This window comes from Rutilus rutilus, assembly GCF_951802725.1.
Source record: "Rutilus rutilus genome assembly, chromosome: 16".
In the NCBI taxonomy this organism is placed as follows: domain Eukaryota; kingdom Metazoa; phylum Chordata; class Actinopteri; order Cypriniformes; family Leuciscidae; genus Rutilus; species Rutilus rutilus.
Window position 1 is genome coordinate 26,709,978 of NC_140224.1, and position 25,330 is coordinate 26,735,307.

A 25,330-nucleotide genomic window follows, 5' to 3' on the forward strand; every position below is an offset into this window, starting at 1 on the left:
GTGCACAATTTTCCTCGCTTGTGCATACAGGAGATGGCACGAAGTCAGAAGTACTTCTCAAGGTGATATCAATATATTTATCAATGCCAACTTCTCATCTGTAATCAGAATGTGTAGATGTCATTGAGTGAAAGCGAGTGAGCATTCATGAGTATTTGCGGGTGACACGGGTACAAAAGATCAATACACTGCAATACATAGTGTTCAATCACAGTACTATGCCAGTTGCCTTCATGTTAGAAAATTCCACAGAGAACAATTAACATACTTTATCAGTGAAACATTCAATAGGCATCCTAATAAGACTTCAAATCCCTGTTTAAATTTCTCACTGCTTTTCATTACCAACAATAACATCAAAGAATAATGAACAACACTCCAGCAGGTATGTAGAAAACAATTAGAGAGAAAGCTTTTGCCCTGGAGACAAACTTTGAAAGACATTTTACTTATGTGAACACTCCAAATCAGCTTCTCTCAGAGAGATGCAGGTGATGCCTCTATCATCGCTGGATAATCAATAGTGACAACACACACACACACACACAAAAACATGGAGTGGTCCTCATCAGCAGTCAATCAATATCTAAATGTGGGCTGATTTGGGTACCAAGGACGAGGATGATTGCTATTGGATTTGTGACAAAGGAAAGCGTGCTGCTTTAAACTCTAATTGTTCCACATGACGGTGACGAAAGACAACTGCTGAGGTGCTGTCACTCGCCTGGTTTTACAGCAATTCTGCACCATGTCAACGTCCTGACAAACATGCTGGTGTCCACACACGCATATGCATGTACGTGGATTTCATATTAGGAAATCGAACAGCAGAAAATTCACTTCATCGCAAAAGGCAATCGCATAATTTCAGATAGTATAGGGTTCTGCAGATGAAAAACTACTACTACTACTACTACTACTACTACTAATAAGACCCATATAGGCTACTTTAAAGGAGAACTCCGGTCAATTTAAAAAAAAAAAATTGTACATTTGGAGTGCTGTCAGTACAGAGAACAACGACAAAAATCGGTGTTGCCTACACCGAGTTATCCTCTTTTAAAAATTTGCACCCTGTTGACTTCAATGGGGCAAGTTTTAAACCTGCTTTTAGCCACGCGCGTGATCATAGGTACTAAACCTATGCGCGTGACCTCGACAATCGACTACTGTGGACTTCGACCGAAAACAGGATGTAAATACAGGTATGTGCACTGGCTGAATAAACATCATTTTTATTAATATCTTTCACATCTACTGCAGTCAGATTCACCCGCGTTCACTCCGAAGGAATCACTCACATGACCTGTGCACTTGTAATGACACATCAAGGATGTTAAGAGGCTAAAAGCAGGTTTAAAACTTGCCCCAGTGAAGTCAACAGGGTGCAAATTTTAAAACGAGGATAACACGGTGTAGGCAACACCGATTTTTGTCGTTGTTCTCTGTACTGACAGCACTCCAAATGTACAAAAAAATGAGCTCAATGTTAAAATTGACCGGAGTTCTCCTTTAATAAAAATGTATGAAATAATAATTTATGATCACTTAAAACTGAATTACCACTGGTGACAGATGGAAAAAAACAACTTTATTTGCAGTTTCTTCCTATTTTATCTCATTGATGTTACCATTACCACTACCATTTAAAAGTTTGGGGTCAGCAAGTTTTATTTAGCAAGGGCTCATTAATTTGATCAAAAGTGACAGTAAAACCCTTATAAAGTCTTTAAGAGAAGGTCTGTATAAGATTTATATTTAAAATAAATGCTGTTCTTTTGAACTTTCTATTCAGTGAATCCTGCAAAAAAATGATCGGTTTCCACAAAAAAATGCAAGAGTTTCAACATTGATAATAATAAGAAATGTTTATTGAGCACCAAATCAGCATACTAGAAAGATTTCTAAAGGATCATGCGACACTGAAGACTGGAGTAATGGCTGCTGAAAATTGAGAGAATAAATCAAAATATTACATTAGCAATATTACTGATTTTACTGTATTTTTCATCAAACAAACGCAGCCTTGGTGAGCAAAACGAATTAAAAACATAAAAAAGCACCCCAAAATTTTTAACGGTAGTGTAACTACCTCTATAGAGCATTACTTCAGTGCTTTCGGCAATGCTTTTGTTGCACATGGAACAACAACGGCAACAGGGCTTTTTTTTTTATTTTTTTTATTCCCTATTAGCTGGAACCACAAAGTAAAAAACATTTTCAAATCAGCAGGGACACTGTAAATGGTTATCTTAAATAAAAAAGGAAAAAACAGTGGAGATAAAATAAAATAAAAGGTTAAAAACATAGTGGAGATAAAAATTTAGTGGTAAATGGCAGTACTTCACTTTATATTTCACTACAAAAAGAACACGTAAAATGGGAACACTGGTACTTGCCTTTAAGTGCCTTAATTATAGTACTCTAAAGTGACTAATGGTTAAAAGGAGGGAAACTAAGAATCTTTGCACTCAATGAACTTAAGTGCACATTAAATACCTATGTACACATTATGTACTACTCAGTCTTCAGCAAGCTTTCTACATGCTAATACAACTAATCTAACAATGGCAACACATACTGTATCAGAGTTCAAAACTTCACTGAATTCCTTTCAAAATCACAAATCTTCAACCACTGCAACAAATATTTAAAACTCATTCACAAAAATGAACGTGAAGGAGAGTGCTTCTAAACGATTCTGGAATTTGCCAATTAAAATAAGTCATCTGACATATGCAACAAAATAAAAGCATAACGAAATGTTAAAAATATGTTAAAGTCTGTTAAAAAGGCATTTAGATGAATAAGTTCTCTAAAGTGTTTTAAACAGATGATTATTGGGCCATGTCACCGAACACAAAAAGTCACTTCAACCTCATAAATCACAAAATAAACTTCTTCCTGTATCCACGACAAACAAAAAATGCAGGAAGGTGGCGACGTCCTTGACGGGGCACGTATCAGACCGACAGTGCTGTGTCTGTGGGGGTGTCTCTTCAGCACTGACACAAAGAGGTCTCTTCAATGACTTCCGCATAAATGGGCCCTGATGGCTCCATGGTAATTAATCACTCATTATCTTTTCTATTAATCACCACTTGAGAACTGTTATGGCTGATCCCACCGCGACCACGTTTATAATGAAATTATCAAAGCTGAGCACACTCCTCACGTCAGGGTTTCTCTTGACAATACGATCTGATCATTTCTGCGAAACGTTAGTGACACCAACCTGCATAACTAAATGTGTGTGTGTGTGTGTGTGTGCGTGTGATGAAAGGAGAGATACTAGAGAGGTATGCTAAACATTTTCGGGTGTTCAAAATCAGTCGGTATAGAGCAGGGCATTATATATGGCGTAAAGTCATTGGTGTGCAAGTTCGGAGTAAACAATTTCATTTAATTTGTAGTTCACTCTTAATGCCCAAAATGCACTCTGATTTATACTGTACATCCAAAGTACATGAGTATAAGCTTTATAATCAAATGTGGAGAGGAAAAAACACATTTTGCATCCTCTATTTCTTCAATCTCTATATGTGACTCTGGACCACAAAACCAGTCACATGGGTACATTTTTTGAAATTGAGATTTATGCATCATATTAAAGCTGAATAAATACGTTTTCCATTGACGTATAGTTTGTTAGGATATGACAATATTCGGCCGAGATACAACTATTTGAAAATCTGAGGGTGCCAAATCGAAACATTGAGAAAATCGCCTTTAAAGTTGTCCATTTATGTTCGCGATTGTGCTGCATTCACTCACAAAAACAAATGTTTTATATATTTACGGTAGGAAATGTACAAAATATCTTCATGGAAAGTGATCTTTACGTAATATCCTAATGATTTTCAGCATAAAAGAAAAATCGATAATTTTGACCCATTCAATGTATTGTTGGCTTTTGCCACAAATATACCCGTGCGACATGTGACTGGTTTTGTGATCCAGGGTCACATTATTGCACTGGTGCTTTCACTTTTATAACAACTTATTCATAGGTCATTAAAAAAACTAATATAAGCGAGCCAAGTGCAAAGCAAATGCAGAATGTACTGTATCTTTCCTGGACTAATTTAATCAGGTATTCATTTCTAACTCAGAAAATTGTATACAAAGCAAAAATGATAATGATAATAATAAAAGTAATTGTAATAATAATAATAATACTAATAAATAAATAAAATAAAACGCTTGTTTGTGTTGATTCACCTCTTATTGTGAATCATTATGAACACAAATGTTACAAGCAAAAATATTTATTGCATTATCAGACTATGTAAGCAAGTATACACAATAAAAAAAGTTAGCTGCATCTAAAATCTATGGTCGCGTGCTGCGTTCATCTAATCAACGACACTGACACCACAGATATGCAAATAAGAACATTAACCCAGGGTTTAGGAATTTATACTGGGAAACGTCAGTTTATGAATACCCAGGATTAACTGTTAACCCAGGGTAAATTATGAGCAGTGTAAAACGTGAAGCAAGATAACCAGGATTCCGTTTACTGGGGTTTAGAACGACCTAGGGTTAACTATTTCAAGTGTGAACAGCCAAGTGTGCAATTTGGGACAGGGACTATATAGGGGATTGTAAATAAGTAAACAAGAGATTGATTTCAGTCACAAAAGAGCAGGATGAAAAGGGCAGTTAATTCTGCCTGCCGAGCTTGCTGATTTCATTATAAAGCTGCACTTTCATCAAACACGGATGACATTTGCACCAGAATGGCCACTTTCTGGGGGTGAAACATCTACACATTTATGAGTCCATTAATTATATCTACATTTAAATATTGATTTGAAGCTACTTGCTTTCTTTTATCCCCTTAGACTAGCGTGTGTTTGCGTATGTATAGGTGAGAGTGTGAGGAGAGGAACTGAGAAAATAAAATGACAAAGCATGACAGGGAGAGAGCAAAAGGGAGATGGCGTGAGAGAGCATGGCAGAAAGGGAGAGAGCTGTGGTATGCTCTCATTTGCGCTAATAGATCTTCTCTCAGAAAACAGGCTGGCTTTGTTGACAGCCAAAAAGCACCATCTGCAATTTATCCATCTCTCTCCATCACCTGCTATTATTCATCAGGCCCACTGCCTTTACTACATCACTGGCATCTCCATAACAATTATGCAAGACAAAGCCAGTCCATCAGTGAGATATACATAGATGCATCCATGTCCCACACACTCGAGGATGCAGCTGCCCTTTTCAACTATGACACATTTTCAGTTCTGTTTATTTATTTTTTTATTTTTAATCCAGACCTATAATTGCAATGTTTTGCTTGATCCTATAAACCAAGCTGAACACGCGAAGGCACACACACACACACACAAACTCGTAGGGGTTTAGACTAGAGTTAAGGTCAAATTTGTTTTATTATTCTTTGAAATGCTCTTAAAACCTTGCCCCAGGGTAGTACAGTGAAAACCTCACTGATGCGAAATAGAGATTGATTGTTCATCGATTTGTACCATAGGCTTCACGTTAAACCTGCTTTATAGCATTAGGACTTTCCTGTTAGACATTAAACAAGGGCTAAAGCTCTCAAAACCATTTTGGCCACAAATACGAAAATGGAATGGAATGTTTTTTCCATTCCTGAAGAAAAAAAAAAAAAAAAACACATACCACCCTGTTCAGTTGATGGAGACAATTCTGTCAAATTCAAAACGCTGTGGATGCTTAGCTGATCAAAAATATCTATTATATATAAACATAAAAAGCAATTAATTATGTTAACTATTAATTGCAATTATGAACTCAATCAACAAGCCTAGCATGAGTACATGCATTCAGACTAGCAAAGATTTGTTGGCTCCTAACTTGCAATAACTAAATTTAAAGAAATTATGCAAATTAAGCACCTCTCAAATGCAGCAAATTAATTACAGCTGATCATAACAGGAAATTAGGTCTTGAACGAAGCAGGGAAATTTGCCTAGACAAATGACACGGAAAGAAAAGTTTTCAGACTGGGCACAAAGTGACCCAGCAAAAATGACTTGTCAAAGCATACCGATACAAATGCACGGACTGACAATTCACAAATGTCTCCAGCCAAGCCTATAATGTTTTCCCCTGATGATTTGCTCATGTTAAAGGGTACAATTAAGGCAATCCACTCAGAATCACTTCTGCATTGTAGACCCATGTGGCCCAGTTCATCCTGAGGAACATCAATGACCTGATTGGCTCTTCAGAATATGGATTATGAAACTGGCTCAAATTGGTTATTCCGCAAAGACCTTTGGATTGACTGCTAAAAGGACATGTCACTCTCAATGGCTCAGAATTGAGTTGGACATTGATCTGTAAGTTTTACCAAATATGTAGATCAGGAGCGTTCAATTACATTCAATTGGTGACTGGCTCTTCATTCAGAAATAGGCTTGGAGGTCTACAGCTCAAAAGTGTATTTTCTGTTACTGAGCCGTCTGCTCTCGCGGTACTTTGGCGCCATACACCGATCGCTCTGCGGAGCGCCGTTTAAAGTCGGACACACCTGATGTTTCAATGACAAATACATTTTTTAACAGTCATGTCGCCACCTGGTTGCATAACGATGTAATCGATAGAATCTTTAAGTGCCAAGTTACTTTCAAAAGGTGATTTGCCCTAATTTGATCGCTACCGTAGACCATAGTGTTTATATCTGAACTTTAAACCCAGTACTTCTGTTATAATATGAATATTTGTAATACAGAAATAATGAAACTGTGTGGTGGAAAAGACTGTTTGTGAAGTTGTTTTATACCTATACATGATTACAGCTCTCTCTAGGTCAGCGGCAGGACAAACGCAGAATTAAATGTTCTAGTGTGATTTTGGCAAAGGTTTAATAGACAGGCGAATCGTTGCCATTAAGATTGAGATTGCGCGGGTGTTTGAATCGAGATCGCAATCTTTTAACGATTAATCATGCAGCTCTAAAAGATGTTAGTAGAGTAAAAAGTGGGTAGTGTACTATAACAGCCTCTCTTAAGAGAAAATGTGTTGAGAGTCAAGATAGAGGAACTTTAGAAACACAGTGCACAGCCAACTTTAGAAAAACTTTTACTGTTTTTGCAGTAGTTCTGTATATTTCTGCCATCGCTGTCAAAGAGTAATTAGCTGGTGAAGTGGATTTACTTATTAACAAATGTAAGTAGACCGGGGAGATTTTAAAATGAGGAGTTCATTAATTAATCCGTACAATCTTAAGTTCATGTTGTGGAAATACAAACTGGAAGACAGAACACAACGGGCGCAGAGCTGTAAAGGGGCGGAGCTACATAAGGTCTATAGGCAATCCCTGTAAAAAGCCAGATTATTAGCATTCATTATCAGACTCAGAGAATAAAAGGTATCTGTCCAGCACAGTAGCCAGATTTATTAGAAACTAGACATTTATTGAATCTTATAATCCACTTAAATACTGAGGCAATTACTTTCCTCACTGAAAAGATAGAAAATTGGAAATGTGCAATCAACTGTTGCTGCATCTCAAACGACATCCATGAGCGAAACATGCTGCATTCTGACCCTTTGTTAAACATTAACACTTCCCGCTCTCTAGGACATATCCCTTAAAATTGGCAGTTTGTACTTCCCTTGAGGAATTTTGGTTTGCTGCAAAGCGTGTTACCCACTGAGCACCTCACTGCCTTTTCCACCTCAGAAACACCCAAGTAACAGAATATTTATTGATGCAGTTCATGCATTCATAACTTTGTGACCTGATTATTGTAATGCACTTCTGGCTGGATGCCTGATTGTCTCCATAAATAATCTGGAGTTTGTTCACTGCAGTCATAGTTCTAACCAGGTCCGGAAAATATGATCATATCAGTCCGATATGATACTTGCTGCACTGGTTACCTGTCAATACATCTACTTAAAAAGCCCAGTCCCTCAATGGTGTAGTGATCTCCTGCCTTCTTATTACTCTTCATGCCCAGATATACCTACTAGTCTGCCATTGAACGCCAGTCTCATCCAGTGCCAGTCTCTTTCTTATACCGCATGCTTTCATAATGGGTGGACTTTTATATAATATAATATAATGTGTAATATTTAATACAACAATAATAATAATTTGCAATACTATTTGCTTTCTATTACTACATGTAGACTTGTCTGACATAAATCTAAATATTCTGGACTGGTAAAGATTACATTTACCTGAAAAGATTGAGTATTTTCCCCCCAAGTGTTGCAAAATGTATCCAGCTACAGACAATAGGCAAGAAGATAGGAGGCATGACCTTCTTTCACTGGACAAAGTGAACATCAGATTTAACTAAAAATCACTGATTCCAGAAATCACTGATTCGCAAGTCTTTTCTTTGATATAATTAATTCAACAGTTCCGCTTTAGACTCTGCATTGATCCACTATATCAGCGAACACTGCTGCATCTTTCTGAGCAATTCATGTATCATTTGCACACATTGGTTTGAGTGAACTTGTGATTTAACAAACTCTGTGTGAGTCCCACAGCTGAACTTGAAAAGTGAGGGTGAGTATGTGTCAGACTAAAGGTTCCCTTGTGAGCGTGTGATGAATGAAGTGGAAGCAGTGCCTCTGTGTTCAGAGTCACAAATGGTTGCGGCCGTTTGCAAGACTCATTATGGGCAGAAATATTTTTTGCAGACTGATCAGAACTGCTTTTCTGCAAGACTGACGAAGGAGCTGATACATCCATGCTGCCCATCTCGCTCTCGCTCTCTCTCTCTCTGCATAATGTGTCCTTTCCTGACCAATTTGTGTCACACAGGATTCTACCTCATTCATTAAGCTAAGTAATAAGGCTCAGTTTAATTATAGCATAGTTGATGACGTCTAGCTTTTAAAATATCTATGGTTAAAAGCCAATCATTGTCATGCTTAATTTCTATAACCCACCAAACAATCATTAATGAATGATCATTACTTCAAGCCATTAAAAACTCAACATTAGATAAAGAGTACAGCCGCCATCCTGCAGACCAATAGTGGACTTTCTCTTTCACTTGGTTGTACACTGTTAAAACCACATCTCGGGCTGTGGGCCAGCCAGACTGGTTTTATATTGGGGCTGACATGACCTTTAATTAACATTAAAAAGGATAAAACTCTTGGTTCCCTTTGCCTGAAGTTTGCTGATGCCCTTGAAAAGAGAAACCTTCTTTATAACACATGGCCCTATCGCAGAGATAAAAAAAGTTTTATCATAACTTCTCCATTTTTCATAATAATGGATACTCCCAGAAAAACCAAAGCACGCACTCAGCAGGCCTGAAATATAATACTGACTACATAAATGTATCCTGTCTATAGCAGCCTAAAATAGATGCAGATATCAACAGTCACTACAAGGCCACCGCAGTCACATAGGTGTCAATTTAATTTAACACTACTGTGCTAGTCCTTTACAATTACTCTGGTTTAAACACCATAATTTGGATGGCTTTTAAAATATTTGCTGTGGCGAGCAGGACGAGGCCGAGGGCCATGAGAGAATGGCGCGTGACTGATAATGAGCGATACCTGCAAGACGCACCGGTCTCGTATCTCTCACGGAGGAGCGGAAGCATTAAAAGGAGGAGCGATGACAGTAAAGGTCGAGAGAGGCCAGGTCTGGATTTTATGTTGTGTTTTGTTATACGTGACAGCAGTCGTCCGTGAGGGGCTGCTGTCCTTACTTTCATTTTGTTGTTTGGTTATTTTACGTTTTTAAAGTCTTTGAATGTTCGCCGGTTCCCGCCTCCTCCTTCCCACAACGTCTAACTGTGCTACATTTGCATATTTTAAAAGTGTTCAATAACCAACTACTCCCAGATGACAGTAACTACAGTAATTATCATATAACATATTTGACACACACATATACACTCAGTGTTGGGAAAGTTCACTTTCTACATGAACTAGTTCAAAGTTCAGTTCACAAATTTTAAAATGAACTAGTTCAGTTCATAGTTCATATACTCAAAATTTTGAACTAAGTTCACAGTTCCAAAAATGAACTAGTTCATAGTTCTTTTTTTCCATGTTGCTGCGAGATATTATTTTTCAAAATGATTACCACAGCCCATATCTAACCACAGACAATTATTTTATCAGTTTTAACACTGAAGATATGCGTCAGATTTTTTCCCATCTTCACCGACCTTATCATAAAACTCGTTTAAATGATCATACGACGCCTCCTTGCTGCTTTTTGTTTTGATTTGTAACGTAAGTGGATGAGTCGTTCATGAAAGACTCGAGGTGAAGTAATTATTTATGTTCCCTGTAAACGATTTTTGACTGCATTATAATGATTTCTTAATTCAGAATATGATCAAGATTGCGTAGGTGGATGTGTTCGGGGAATTTGCCAGTTAATAGTAACATTTAAAGCCCCTTAAATGAACGAAATGACTCGAAAAAAGATTTGTTCATTTTGATGAACGAGATCGAACAAGAGGTCGAACACGGGTGGCTGGTGTTGCCAGATTGGGTGTTTTTTCCGCTACATATTAAGGGCGGTTTACGGTGGGTTTTCGCCTGGAAGGCTTTATAGAAATCTGGCATCCTACTGAACGAAGTTAAACTGAGAGAGCGTGGCGTTCACAGACACCAGAATGAACGAGTTCACAGTAACGTTCATCAGGCAGTAATGCGGTACGTTCAGTTCACGTTCGCCCAAAATATGAACGAGTTCATGAACTATCGTTCAATGAACGCGTTCAGGCACAACACTGTATACACTATATATACACATATATGCGTGCGCGTGTGTGCTGTATATGGTTCTTACACAAAGGTCACTCTGATAAGCAAAGCCCCAGGCAGCTTCTCCATAATACTCCAAATATTGCACACAAACATTCTAGACATGTTGTTCGTAATGGTCATGCCGTAAAAGCCACATTTGTGGCCAATGCTTGTGACAGAAAAACTGCCTGTTAAAAGGTTGAAGCGGTGTCATGCTACCCTGAATCCTACCAAACGAAACATTCACTCAATGATTTTGTCTCCTGGAGAAAAGTCCAAAAAGTACCTAAATTATGGGCAAACACGGCATGCAATCACTATCTTGGGCAAAAGGTACTATGTTTTATGCTCCACCAGCATTACTAGCTCATGCATCTGGTGTGGACGTTACTTGACCCTCATCACTGCTGCAAACCTGGAATGTTTTCACTTGCTGTCCTTTAAATTTAATCCTTTACATTAATTACATTGTTGTTGCTGTATTACAGTGCTTACCAAAAATAATTATTTAAAACCTAACAAATCAACTGATTTAAAAATGACTGTATCATGACAAAGATGTACATTTAAAGCAACACTGTTGCATTTAAGTTTTTATGCGTGCGTACCATATGACTACGAGTATGGCATTGCACTGTGAAATGTCAATGCCCCCGCCGTCTGTTTTACAGATGTCATTCCTCCCGCCCTACACTGACATTTAGTGCAGACATCTGTCATCTGTTCTCCTAAAAATGGTACAGAGCCACTCTAGCACTGGTGCGCACAGCAGAACCTATCAAATGTGCTCCTACAGACAGGTCAGCCTGGCCTAAAACACCAGCCACAAGACTATTTCCAGAACAAAGCCTATGCTTTATCCAAACGTCCCAACCCTATGCCTGTCCTGCGTTAGAAACGATCAAATCTTAATGTTAACTAATCAGAGTCACCAGACATTCTCTTCCTACTCAGCAACTATTAATTTGCAGTTTTGCCCAAATCAATTAAAACATCCCATTGCCTAAATTATTACGTGACAGAGCACAGCAGGGGCATGTAACCTTCATTATGAGTATATTCGCTCCTCTTCAGGCACTCAGAATAGCACTGGATGAGACTGCATGTTAGACGAAATTCAATAACTCGGGACGACACGGTTTCATTATTCTTAATCACCCCTGTTCCGTCTCGTTCATTTAATTTTTCATTTCAGCATGGGGTTTGCAGTCATCGGTCCGAACAGTGGGGAAGGTTTTTTTCAATAAGATAAATCATAAAACACGAGGGCAGACGAGGGCAATGCCCACAGCCAAACCTGTTTGTGTTGCTCACTGGAGAGCAGAGATAAGACCGTTTAATTGCACTTTTTGTAATCTTCCCTCCCACTGTCTAATTTCTAGCTATAAGAAACCAGGCTGTTGATATGTCATTCTCCCTAAAAGGCAAGATAAATATTTCATCTGCAAAGACAACAGATGCCTTGTTTTCTAAAGACTGATCTGTTGTATCATCAGGCAGAGCAATAATCGCAGACAGAGACTGCTGCAACCTCAATGAAAAATTAAGAGTTGTGGGACATTTCTGGAATTTGACATGACAAAACCCATAATCACCTACACAAATGCAATCCTACCCACAGATCTAGAAGACAAAAGCATAAGTGACTCTACCCGTGTAATGTTCCACTGCGTTAAATGCAAAACACCATTATCAAGCCGACAGTCCTCTAATGCATCTGCTCAACATAATATCAGGGCTAAACAAAACATTATTCCTGAAAAGAAATGTGGGTAAAATAAAGGGGTATTTCACTCAAAAATGAAAATGTTGTCATCATTTACTCACCCTCGAGTTGTTCCAAACCTGTATGAATTTTATTCTCCTGCTGAACAATGTTGGTACCCAAACAGTTGTGGGGCACCATTGACTAATATAGTTTTTTTTTTTTTTTTTTTTTTATACTATGGAAGTCAATAGTCATCAACTGTTTGGTTTGGAACAACTTGAGGGTGAGTAAATTATGTCAAATGAAATTTGTTATTTTTGGGTGAACTATCCCTTGAAGTTATGCAATATATATTGCAGTACATACACACACACAGAGAGGGAGAGAGAGAGAGAGAGAGAGAGAGAGAGAGAGAGAGAGAGAGAGAGAGAGAGAGAGAGAGAGAGAGAGAATACAGATACTGTAAAATGTAATTCCAAGACTTTCAAGAACTTTAAGCACTACATTTTTGGTTTTCAAGGAATACAATCAGAGATATCACCTATCAAACAATATCTTTATTATCTTTCAAAAGTTAAATATATCAATAAAAATAAACTAATAAAACAAAATGGTACAAATAATAAAGTGCAGCACATGCAATGACTGTGGAAGCTTTAATCATTAAAAGTATACTATGACAAAGATATCGCTTTCCTTGTTCAAACTGATTTATTTTCTCATGAATATATGATTGACCTGAAGAATGAAAGCTGTATCATATACTTGGATATTTATATGAGCAATATCATGCTCATAGCCATATATATATATATCAGACGGGCTGCAGTATTAATTTTGCGTGAAAAGATTGTTTCATCAATAAAATTAAGAGAGAGAGAGAGAGAGATATTACATAGCATGATTGCCTAAGTACGATACATTTTGTTGAGAGATAAAATAATCGCATTATGCATGAGGTTAAGCACTAATTGGATGATTTTAACCAGATTTGCAAGCACTGCACTTCAACACAAGAGACCGTTTTAGAGGTGAAACTAAAACCAAAATAAGGCAAATGCAACTGTGCAAATATCCGGGCAGATGACAATGAGACGTTCTCTAGAATTTTCAGGGAAACACGCACTGAAGGAACTCAAAGGCAAGCACTCTGATTTGTGTTGAGCACTGCTGCTTTTTAGATATTCCCTTGTTTGATCTCTCAGCCAAAATCAGTGTAGTGGAGAACATTTGCATAATGGCAGTTACAAACACGTCCTCTGCTTTCAATTCATGTCTTTCAATATGTCAATCAGGACAAAAGGCATTCAAATGAGAGGAATATAGCTTCTTCGGTTACGATCATACAAACGGAAGTTGCACTTCATAATTGGCAATAAGGGACCACTATTCGCAAGCCTCTGAATGCAATGGAAAATAGTTTCATTTTTGTTTTAATCTCGATGCTTCGACCTTGTCACATGATTGGTGCCAAAATGAGGTGCACGTCATCCAGGCTCTTTCTTGATCAAGACAAAAAAAAAAGAAGAAGAAAACACATTTTCAGAAGCAATTATTTTTCTGGAGTGCCTCCTCAAACTTTTCAATCATTTTAAATTAAAAGATAAAAGCTTTTTTGAGAGTACTTGAGGGCAGAAACAAACAGATAATCTGAACCTGTGGAGTGCAGTGCTGCAGTGAGACGAATGCTAATGGTGGAGGCCCATCACGCATTACTGGATTTAATTCTTTAGATGAATACAGCTTTGGATCGCTGCAATCATAACTCGTTTATTTCCATACATCAATTAGGACAGAAACAAAAGAGAGAAACCTTCCTGATTATCAATGCCATTTCTGTCCAATGAAATGGAATAAACAAATTACAGGCACTACGTCATTGGCCAATCATTCTCATGAATTTCTTAACATAACATTTAGATGTTATGATGAAGCAAATAGGCTCATTATCCAAAACCTAGTCCCTGAAAGCCCTTCAAAACTCTAAATCTGCCACGATGAAATGAAGAAAGGCAGGAGAACTAGTGGAAGTATGACATCTCTCTCCTTGATGCGCAGACATCTGCTGCGCTTATTGTTCAGTTTGCTCTAAACTGCATTAGATAACTCTTGTCAGAGCTAATTGGCTCATAAGGGCCCCTAATTAGGAAGATGGGCATGTTTGTAAGCAGTGGATTCTGCAGAGCCGTTTCATGTGGCTGACAAGGCTTTATACGCATGTCTAAAGCATGTCTAATCACATTCAATAAGAAGGAAAATCCACAAAGCGCAAAACGGAGAACAGACTTACCACAGTATAAAGTGATTCCATATACCGATATATCAGACAAAACAACAAATCAGCAGATATTTGGCAATTTTGAAATTTCTAGGAATTTGACTCAAAGATCAGATATATGTTTATATTCTTGTAATGAGAAGCGCTTTATGTCTCTTCTGTTTGGTGACATACCTCTCGTCGCCTGGAGGCCCAGCAGGTCTGTTTGATCTTCCACACCACTGCAGCTACCAGCAAAAGGGACAGAAAACAGCTGTAGGATGAAGAAATGAAGGGATGGAAAGATTAAACGTGATGTAGAAATGTCAGAGAGATATCATCACATCACTAGGGATTGGGCAGTAGATCTGCAATATCTGTGCAACTATCAGGGTTTTATTCAATTAGAATTAAACTCTGAAACTACTTGTTAGTTTTACTGATTTGACTTTTGATGTCAGATTGATCATTTATTTGTTATGAATAATCTTTTGGTTTGCATCCAGTTCTAGTTCTAAATAAAAGGAAAAAGAATGATTAGTTTGAAAAAATAACTATATCATGGTATAATGTTACAGTGATTAAATTATTCATACTGTGTGATATTTGAGTCATATGGCCCATCCCTACAAATCACTAACATTTTGCATTAAAAAACAAAGAATTTATCTTTATGCAACACTTTCTTCTCATCTCATATGTCTTCTTATGCAAGTTTTAGAAACTTTGCACTATGAGTATAAGAATGTCTCAGTGACAGATTTATGTTTATACCATTCAACAGATGGCAAATGCGAACAATATCACTGGATAAAAACACTGGATTTTCAACACACACACAAAAAAAAATATTGTGAAACTATTGTTTAGTCATTTAAAAAAATATGATTTAGCAAGGAAATGTCTTAATTTGCATTTTCAGCAATCTTATCAAGATTAATTCGACAATGAAATTGCCATGGCTCATTTGGGGTTGTGGGTGCTGGGAAACAAAGAATTTTAATTTGTTAACATGGTGGGATCTATTCACTAAGGTACATCGGTGATAGATATATGATTCAAGTGTTTCCTACTGCCTACTTCCTTCCGTATGGATCTAGTTTGGTTTTTGTAATATTCCATTTTGTAGCCACCAATAATGGGTCTCTAGAACATGACAGTTGAGTTGACAAATGTCTTGACTAACATGAAAAAGCAGTATTTTATACAATTGCTTTGTCGCACATTGTTACAGATTTTACAGAGCATCTAGCCTGAATTTCTCAGATAATCCCATTTGAAAAGATTAAAGTAAATGGACAAAAGATCATGCACTGATAAATGTCAGCATCTCTGAAACTCGCAGAAGGCTTTCCAGCGGTCAAGCTGAGAAATATGCTCATCTCAGTCAAGTGCTAGGGTCTGGTGATGTGCATCAAAAGACAAATCTTATAACCGGGCAGACACCAGAGTCGTGAATTGTAGGGAAATTGCTTTTGCTGACTGTATTCACGGATCTATGTGAGCATTCATAAACATCTCTGTGTGAAATTAATTCAGTTTGCATAGATGAAAAAAGTTGTGAAAAAAAAAAAATGAAATCCTTCTAATGCTTTCAAAAGCACGCCATCTTAGGTTTGTTTGAAGATAATGGCAAATTGGAGACGAATGGGGAAGAGAGAAACTTGAATGGCTCGATTAAGTAGCAGCGCGGGAGAAATCCCCCTTCAGATCGAAGCCTTTCATCCGGTACATTGCAGGCAGTAAACAGGACTTAATCCCCTCTGCGGTTCCACCTGGAAACCGAATTACTACTAAAAAATAAAGCAATTAAAGGTTCTCGCCCCTCATGTGGTGGTACATGTGGCGGTTGAGTAAATATGTGAGAAAATTAAGAAGGTATCCAGGGACCTACAAAAGCAGAGGATGGTATGAACGGTCTGGAACAAGCTTTTTAAAGAATTCAAAAGCCGCCTGCTAAACAATGATAAAAAGGTGCGTCCTAAGTTACACATGCTTCCACTGATCCAAAAAAAAAAAAAAAAAAAAAAACACCACTCCACTGACTTGGAGAAGGTTTTTTTTTTCTCACTTGCAGGAGCTGAAAAGATCCAGAACAAAAATTAATGATTAAACTGTGAACTTAAGTGTTATTTAGCTAATTAGATGCAATTAAGTAGATAAGATCCATTTCAGGAGTCACTTCAGGAAACCTTTCCAGGTTTTAGGGCAAAATGCAGGTGCTATTTACAATATCTATATCGATTTTTCTTCTTATGGTGCAGTCCGCGTGTTCTGCAACACTACAATTAGACTTTAAATAAGGAAATACAAAAATAAATCAGCTAACAGAAAAAAAAACTAGGAGATACGAACTATGTAATGAAGGTGACAATCATTCCCCTTAGCCCAGGTGAGTTTGCTTCGGGTCTCATAAAGCACCACTGACATCATCAAGACCAAACGAGGCAAAAATGACACTGTCACCCCCTGATGATTTCATTTTCTGCCATTTAAGCACCCACTTTTAGCCTTCCTGGCATCCCTGACCGTCTCATTACAGTGAGAGGAGGATCTAGAGGACGATCGAACGGCATGACACCTCTCTTACAACTGATGTTTAGTTAAACTCGTAGTCAAATCACTCGGCATTACAGTTTGCTGATTCACTGAGCTCCATGTAAATGAGCAAATGTCTGGGAAATGAAATCATTTGAAGGACGTTTTTAGTGATTTCGCAGACGCCGACATCAAGAGGCGCATACCCATATCATCTGAATGAAGCAATCTACATGCAGAATGGAAAAAAAGAGACCGCTACAGCAAACCTGGGAGAGGAAGTACTCATGTCCAACCATGAAGACTGAACGGCATGTGTTAGATATTAAATAAAAGCAAATGGATTGCATGAATTGAACCAAATGCATTATCTTGCATTTAACAAAGAGACTGTTAAAAAGCCATTCACAGGGTGGAAATGCATTTCACTATTGCTCATGTTAACTGCTCTAATTTCAGGGTGCAACACTGACAGGTTCTTAATCAACAATACATTTTCGACACACCCCTGCAAAACCCTTTTACAGAGAGGGTCATTCTTTTTTTTTCTTTTTTTGTAATAACTAGAAAGTTAATATTAGCAGGAATGTCTAGATTCACCAGGTTTGTACGTTAGGCATCTCTCTAGCTGCACTGGTAATGGAACAGAATCTGCCTGAGGCTAGTCTTGATTCCAGCTGTCATGAGTTTGGCAATATCACTCTGTGGAAATAAAGTGGAAATCACACTGATAAAATCAGGGAAACGCTCATTGGAGGAAGCAGTTGAATGACAGCATTAAATCCTGCCTAACGCTACTTCCCATGCACTGATGCCTGAATTGTTTGTTTTTTTGAAAGAGTTCAACGAAGCCCATGTTTGCCACATAGAAAAAAAAAAAAAGCTCTGGTAAATCATTATTATGACATAAAGTGTCAAAATTATGACATTCTAAGTCGATTATGGGCTTAAAATTTTTAATTATGAAATACTAAGAGCCAGATTACTAAACAGGGCAAATAAGTTTAAGACCGCAATCCCATAAAAGCGCAGATGGGAGTGTAAAGTTCTGCGGGTGATTTACTGACAATGCACATATTAATGAACACTGACCAGAATGAACCAGATCATTTCCATAATGACCAACGCATTCCATTAAGACAACGGTGCAGGTGCAAAGTGGCTTAAGACACCCTTTTTGGGGCATTAAAATAACGGTTCAAAAACCAGTCAATTGACTAGCGCAAACCAAACCACGTTGCATGATTCATTTAAATTCTCTCCTCCCATAAATATTGCATTTGAAAGGGAAATCCTACAAATGCATATGCAATAAGGTCAGCCGCAATAATAACTGTCCACGTCTTTAGTAAATCCAGATAGTATATATTTTTTTTAAAGCCAAAAGAGGGTTTGCATTGGCGCAAACTGTTAGTTAATCTGGCCCCAAGTCATTAGGAAATGAAAAGTCAAAATTATGACTTTAAAAACATTACTGGTGTATCTCTTAGGACAAAATAATCGCACTGGCATGTTTTAAGATATGCCAGTGATTTTTACTTTCAGTTAAGACAGCTCAAACTTGCATTTTAGCCTGGGACTAGGTTTAAGCCTTCTCTGCGATAACGGGCAACGAAATTGAAATTATGACTTGGTCAAAATTATCACATACAAAGTCAAAATTATGAAATATTATGAAATTAGTTGATGACTAATTAGTTTTGACTTTTTGTCATAGTTATGGCTTTTAAAGTGATCATTTTGACTTCTCATCTTATAATACAGTATGACTGTATTATACTGAACTGAATTCCTCAAATGAACTGAATTCCTCAAATGCTCAAGGAATATAAATATATATATATATATAAATATATAAATATATATATATATATATATATATATATATATATATATATATAAATAAATATATATATATATATATATATATATATATATATATATATATATATATATATATATATATAAAATGCACTGACTTCAAATGAACTGTAGAGTATGTGTAGGTGAACTAGATGGATGAATGCTTAAAACAAAAAAATTGAAATCATTGTTTGATAGTTTATCCTATTTGACAGTTGCACCACACCTTGTCATGGCACATTTTCCACAGCAATTCACGGGGTTAAAACAAGTAATCTGCCAACTATGCATCCACTGAAGCATTTGAAATCAACTATATGCATCTTCTCACCTATTGCTTCCAGACGCCAAGGGAAGGCGCGCTGAAGCTGGTGCAATTTCCTGTATAATACGTGAGCATCATACAACAACATTTGAAATTCCCAGATGACAGAACGGTTTTCAACGCCTGACAGTTTCTCATTCACCTGAAAAGAAGTCTTGCTTCTTCACTCATATTTTGAATAAATGATGTTGGTGAAAGGACTAAACATTTGAGTCAGGTTCTTCTGAATGTAGGTTTGAATTTAGCAGACTCAAACTGAATTTTCAGAATGAAGTGCCAAGCTTTCTTAAAATAACGGATTAATTCCAGTCTGCTTACGCTGCCAGTGTGGATGTCACACTACACACACTAAGGCACGCTTGAAGCTAACTAGTTAAACTGATTGCCTAGGCAGTCAGAAACAAGCAAGCTGTATAACATGACTGTTTGGAGAACAAGTTGACCCCGTGTCGGAGTGCATCAGTGTGTGACACCAGCTTCCAGAGGGGATGTCTAATCCAGGACAATGATCTGAATCCAGGACAAGCACCAGAGGGAGCGGCAGCAGCAAGAGATTGACCATTCAGAGAGAGAGACGGTCTTTATAACCAAATCTAACAAGACACAATGACAATTTAATGACAAATCAAGAAACTGCACAGAAATTAACAAATCAGGATGACAGATCTACCTTGTGGCAATGACACCTCATTTGGAGGAAAGAGCTGAGCAGTTCTGCATGAAGCATTGCGTGACAGCATTATCAAAAGTTCATTTTCAATTGTGTTTTGTCTCATCTCGTTCAGCCAAAACTGAAAATGCTGTCATTGTTTAGTAACCCTCAATTTGGTCCAATCTCATATGAATGTATTTCTTCTGCACTCCACGAAAAAGGATAAATTCTGAACAAAGTGCTGGTTCCTTTTTTTTCATGCAATTACAATTAAGGGGTGCTGAAAGCTTTCAAGTTTAAAAAAAGATTCAAAAGCAACATACGTTTTCTGAAGTCATATGACAGCTTTGTATAAGAACCAGACTGAAATTTTTGTTAACTAAATCAAAAAATTTATTGAAAATATATGACTCAAAATCTGTATGTTCCAAAATCAGACACTGTTCCATAAAGCAGTGCAAAAGAGCTACGTTGAATGTCAAGATTTTCAAATCTTCAGGCTCCATTCATTAGTTTTATAGTAAAGAGTGGCTAGCATACAGGTTTGGAAAGACATAAGGGTGAGTAAATCAATTACATTTTTGGGTAAACTATGCCTTAAAAGTAAAACTACTATAGAAAGTGGCACAATATAAGCAAGGTAAACAGTCCAGTCATTTCAATAGGAATCCGCACAGTGGGGAGTTTTGAGTGAGGACGAAAATACTCCCCATGCTGATTTCGCTCATGTTGGTCTTGCAAATTCACCATGTTGACCAACAGAAAACTGCTTGGTTTGAAAGTTACTTTCATGTTTCGCTACACTATTCTTATACTATTGACAAAGGGCCTTATTGTCTCTGTGAAATTTTGCTAATGTGACCGCACCAAGTCTATCAGAAGAACTTATTCCATTAGATCATTAAAAACCTTGAATGTATACGGTAGTTTAAGCAAATAGGTAGGGCTGGAGGACACTAAAAGCAATTAGGTCTCATTTCCTCTTGGCCTAAAGAGCTCTTTCAGCACTGGCTCACTAATCCAAAGGGAAAAGGCATTAAACGCATCGGGTGCTGAGGAATCCAACCGGGGCAGACTGTCACTAAATGATTATACATTGGCTTAACAGGTGAAAGATGTTGTTACGATCAACTTCGGTGTTACATCTCTCCTTTAAAATGTGTAAGGAACAATGACGACACAAGCACTCACCTGAAAAACGTCACAAAGAACTGCACCAGGTCCATAATGCTGTTGTGCTGAGAGAAGGCGATCTGTGAGGGGACAAAAGCAAAAGAGAGATAAATGACGGGGTGACAGGTTACCAAAGAACAGCTCTTTACCTGAAAAGATGATGAAGACCTTTGCTTGCGGCTAGGGTCCTTCACAAGAGATAATGTCATAACAGATTTTAAAGCTTGAGGGGGCATCACATACATCATTTTTTCTTTTTCCTTGTCCCCTCTAATTGTTAAATGGAGGTAATAATGGCTGTTCATGGTTACCTGAGCTGACATCCCTCAGGCATTACACACATGCCAAACGTTTGCCTTCTGAGACAGGTGTAGCTCAACATGGCTAAGAAGGGATTTAATGACACAGTGGAAGAAAAGTCCATAATTGCTACATGTAACTACATCTGTAGTTACAATTATACTTGACCATATCTCTACCCCTAAAACAGGGTTTCTCAAACTCGGTCCTGGAGGGCCACTGTCCTGCACAGTTTAGCTACAACCCTGATCAAACACACCTGAGCAAGCTAATCAATGTCTTCACAGCTAGCTGTGTTTGATCAGGGTTGTAGCTAAACTGTGCAGGACAGTGGCCCTCCAGGACCGAGTTTGAGAAACCCTGCCCTAAAAGATGTCTTGAAAAGGATGCTGCGATAATTTTTTCCCCTATTTAAGCCGCTTCTGGACTGAAAAATAAAATAAAATAAAAAATTTAGGGAGAGGCTTGATTTCATCCTTCAGGAATTAATTGTATCACAGGAAATGGAGATTTGCTAACTAAATGGAGGCAGATCTGAATGCCAATTTGCAGGGAGTTGTGGAGGATTATTTAGTCCCACTCTCTGCAAAGACATACATCATGAAGAGAACAGATGTCGTTTGGAGGGAGAGGTGAGGTTAACATTTTCGATTATAGATTACAAGTTCACATGAATTAAAAAATAACAATAATGATGTGCACGGATAAATCATTTATAATAAACACTGCAACATTCTGTAAAAAAGAAAAGAAAAGAATTATTGATTTTGATTTCATGGTGACTATGAAAACTATACCACCAAACCTGTCCCTAACCTTACCTGCATCCAACTTCAATAGCAGCAAAAAGTGTTTTTCAGTGTACCTATCTAATTTGTTTTCTGGAGGAAAGCTGCACGCTCAAAAAAAAAAAAGCAGTTATTTTATATTTTTAAAGGTTGCACGCTTTAAAAATAACTGCTTTTAATTTAAGTCAGCTTAAAACAATCTTCACATAAACCCATTGTAATAAATGTCACATTTAGCTGTGCCTTTAACACATTAGGGCTTAACACTGAGGTGTTTTGGTTCAGATTTTTACCTGACCTGCTAAAATGCAAGTACATAGTAATAAAGACGCCTAAAATAAAGTGGGATCAGAATATCTTTTTATGCGTTTTATGCTACTTATGCATATGAGTTTTTATTCTGGCAACTAAACTTGTCAAATATGTTTTATTCAGAGATTTCATATTGATATGCTACATGAATCAGCAGACAAGCTACATTCTTGGCCAAGCTTCAGAAGACACTGTGTTTGAATGATATGAGACATCATGGGTTTGGCAGCGAATACTGCAGGGCCATTAACTAAGCATCAACACACTTTTTTGAAAAGTTGTTCAAGGGTTCACAGTTTCAAGAAAGTGTGTTCTCCTAGCATCCCGTAAGGCAAGGAGAATAACTACTTGGATAAATATACCCAGCAAAAATAAACAGATTAATGTTCTAAATGTACGAATTTGTAAGTCACCCTGACTCACCAAATGAATAATGCAACAATGGCAGAGCGGGGCAGGTCCTTTGGGGAACCCATTCATTTCATTAAGTCATTGTCACAGGAACATGGCTGGGGCTAAAGACAGCGCTAGAGAAAGCTTTAACACTCCATTAAGGCTGAACCATTTTTGTCCCCAAAAGACAAGCAAGCAAGATGCTGGGATTGAAAAGAGCAGTTGTGCAGCCCCTACATCTGCCCGGTTAAGTCATTGCTCCCACTGAGACCATACCTTGTTGTGCCATAAATAATGCTGTGGAAGCACCACATGGACAAGATGTTAACTCTACCAAATAGGTCATTTAGACATTGTAAATCATATGCAGACATACAGTACATCTAAAATAATTCTTAATACTGCATATCTGAACAGTAACATTCAAGTATTTCCATGTACAAAAATTCAGAAACAGGTTTGACATCTATCAGTGTGTTATAATGGCACCTGACAAACAGGTTTGTATTAGTGGTCATTTTATTAAAGAAAACTACGAAAAATGTTCGTTGACGATCTCAATATCAGCTATCAAGAGTCAAATTAGGGCTTTAATACTGTGCAGACATTATCTTGTGCATATTACAAAAAAATAAGTCTGTCAATAAGTCTAAATCATATAGCTGAAAGAATCCCTTTTATCATAGTTAATGATACTATGCATTCTAATATGCATTAATTATAATATATTAGATCATTGTATGAATTGTAAGGACTTAAACCACCCTGTATAGTTATTGTTCATCATGCTGTAGAATGAATAACCACTAACAAAGCATCTGAGATGTAGACAGGACTGTCAGGAAAATTAGCCTAATGAGCATTTTGAAACATTCTGTATAAAGAGGACAGAGGAAACTACTGCGAGCCCATCAAGTCTCAAGTCTTTGTTCTACCTTCATTATTCAAGTTGTGTCCAAACCTAAAGTCATGTTCTATATATATATATATATATATATAAAATTATATCATTTAGATATGCAATTACTTCATATTTTAATATATATGTAATAATAATAATAATAATAATAACAACACTAAGAAACAGCAAATGACTCAATATGTTGCACGGTGGTGTATGTGTACAGACAGCCTGGTTTCATATTTTTCTCCTAGATTTTATTTTCATTAACCATAACAAATCTCGTTTAAATATATGCAATAAGACTACAACAAATCCATTCAAATTCTTTTTTTTGTTTTTGTTGAAAAGGCTTAATTTATCCTGAATTTAACTACTTTAAATTAAATAAAGCTTGCACATATATATATGCCTAGAATGGATAATTTATCTTGTTCATACTGGCTGACCTCACAACGACCCATGAGACAATGAGACAGTTAAGCAGCAGTAATGTTTTGTCAGATTGGGTTTCCTGCACAACAAGAGCACTTCAATTCTCCATATCTAATATCTGATGCTTTCAGAGGGGTCGGGGTCCTCATATGTACATTGTTTCACAGTCCCAATTTCCTCGGTAAGCTAATAAATGCTGATCACACTTTCTGATCATAAACATCAGAGGAGCGAGCTCACCGTGTCAAGGGGGTCCATTTGATTTAATGATGCATCGCCATGGTAAATAAGTGACTCTGCTTTTGGGAAATCTAATAGAAAACTATTACTGCATGAACACAGCTCAACCGAGATGAAGGTCTGTGAGACCAACGTAAATAAATGAACCTTATCTAAGGAACTCATCTCATACGTGATAGAGGAACAGAGGAATGAATGCAGATCAATATTAGGTGCATTCTCGCTGTTGGAGATAGTTCCAACAACAAATGACTTGCAGTATCTGAGCGTCTCGGTGCACAGCTGGCGAACGGTAATGAACGACAGAAAGGTTGAGAGGATTTGTGGTGGTTATCTCTATAAACCATATGGATATCGACCAGATGAAATCTCCCTTTATTGAGGTGGATTTTTTAATAAATAGCTTCACTAGGCACAGAAACCTGCTCAACATCGAACCCTCTAAAGGACTTCTATAAGTGTTTATCATATTCTGTGTAATATATTTTATTACCAGTATAGAAGGTTATTACTTTTTCCTTCAGAGACTGGTCATTTAGGGAAAGACATCAGGGGTGGGAGGAGCGTACATTGCCCAGTGTGAACCAACTACCAGTGACATAAGTATATAGACCTAATCACCATGTCAGAATACTTTTTGTTATTATTATCAGCTGATTGTTCATTATTGATATAAAATCTATATATAATGAAATAGAAATATCAGTTGAC

General features: G+C 37.3%; 1 protein-coding gene across 1 annotated transcript in view; it reads right to left on the minus strand.

Moving 5' to 3' along the window:
* atrnl1b (attractin-like 1b) overlaps positions 1 to 25,330 on the minus strand; it is a 91,163-nt gene that overhangs the window by 18,159 nt on the left and 47,674 nt on the right. Inside the window, exons 25-26 of the mRNA XM_084434125.1 lie at positions 21,269 to 21,330; positions 14,895 to 14,973 (exon numbers count right to left, since the gene is read on the minus strand). Of these exons, the coding sequence (XP_084290251.1) occupies positions 14,895 to 14,973; positions 21,269 to 21,330 (141 nt within the window). The remainder of the gene's footprint in view (positions 1 to 14,894; positions 14,974 to 21,268; positions 21,331 to 25,330) is intronic.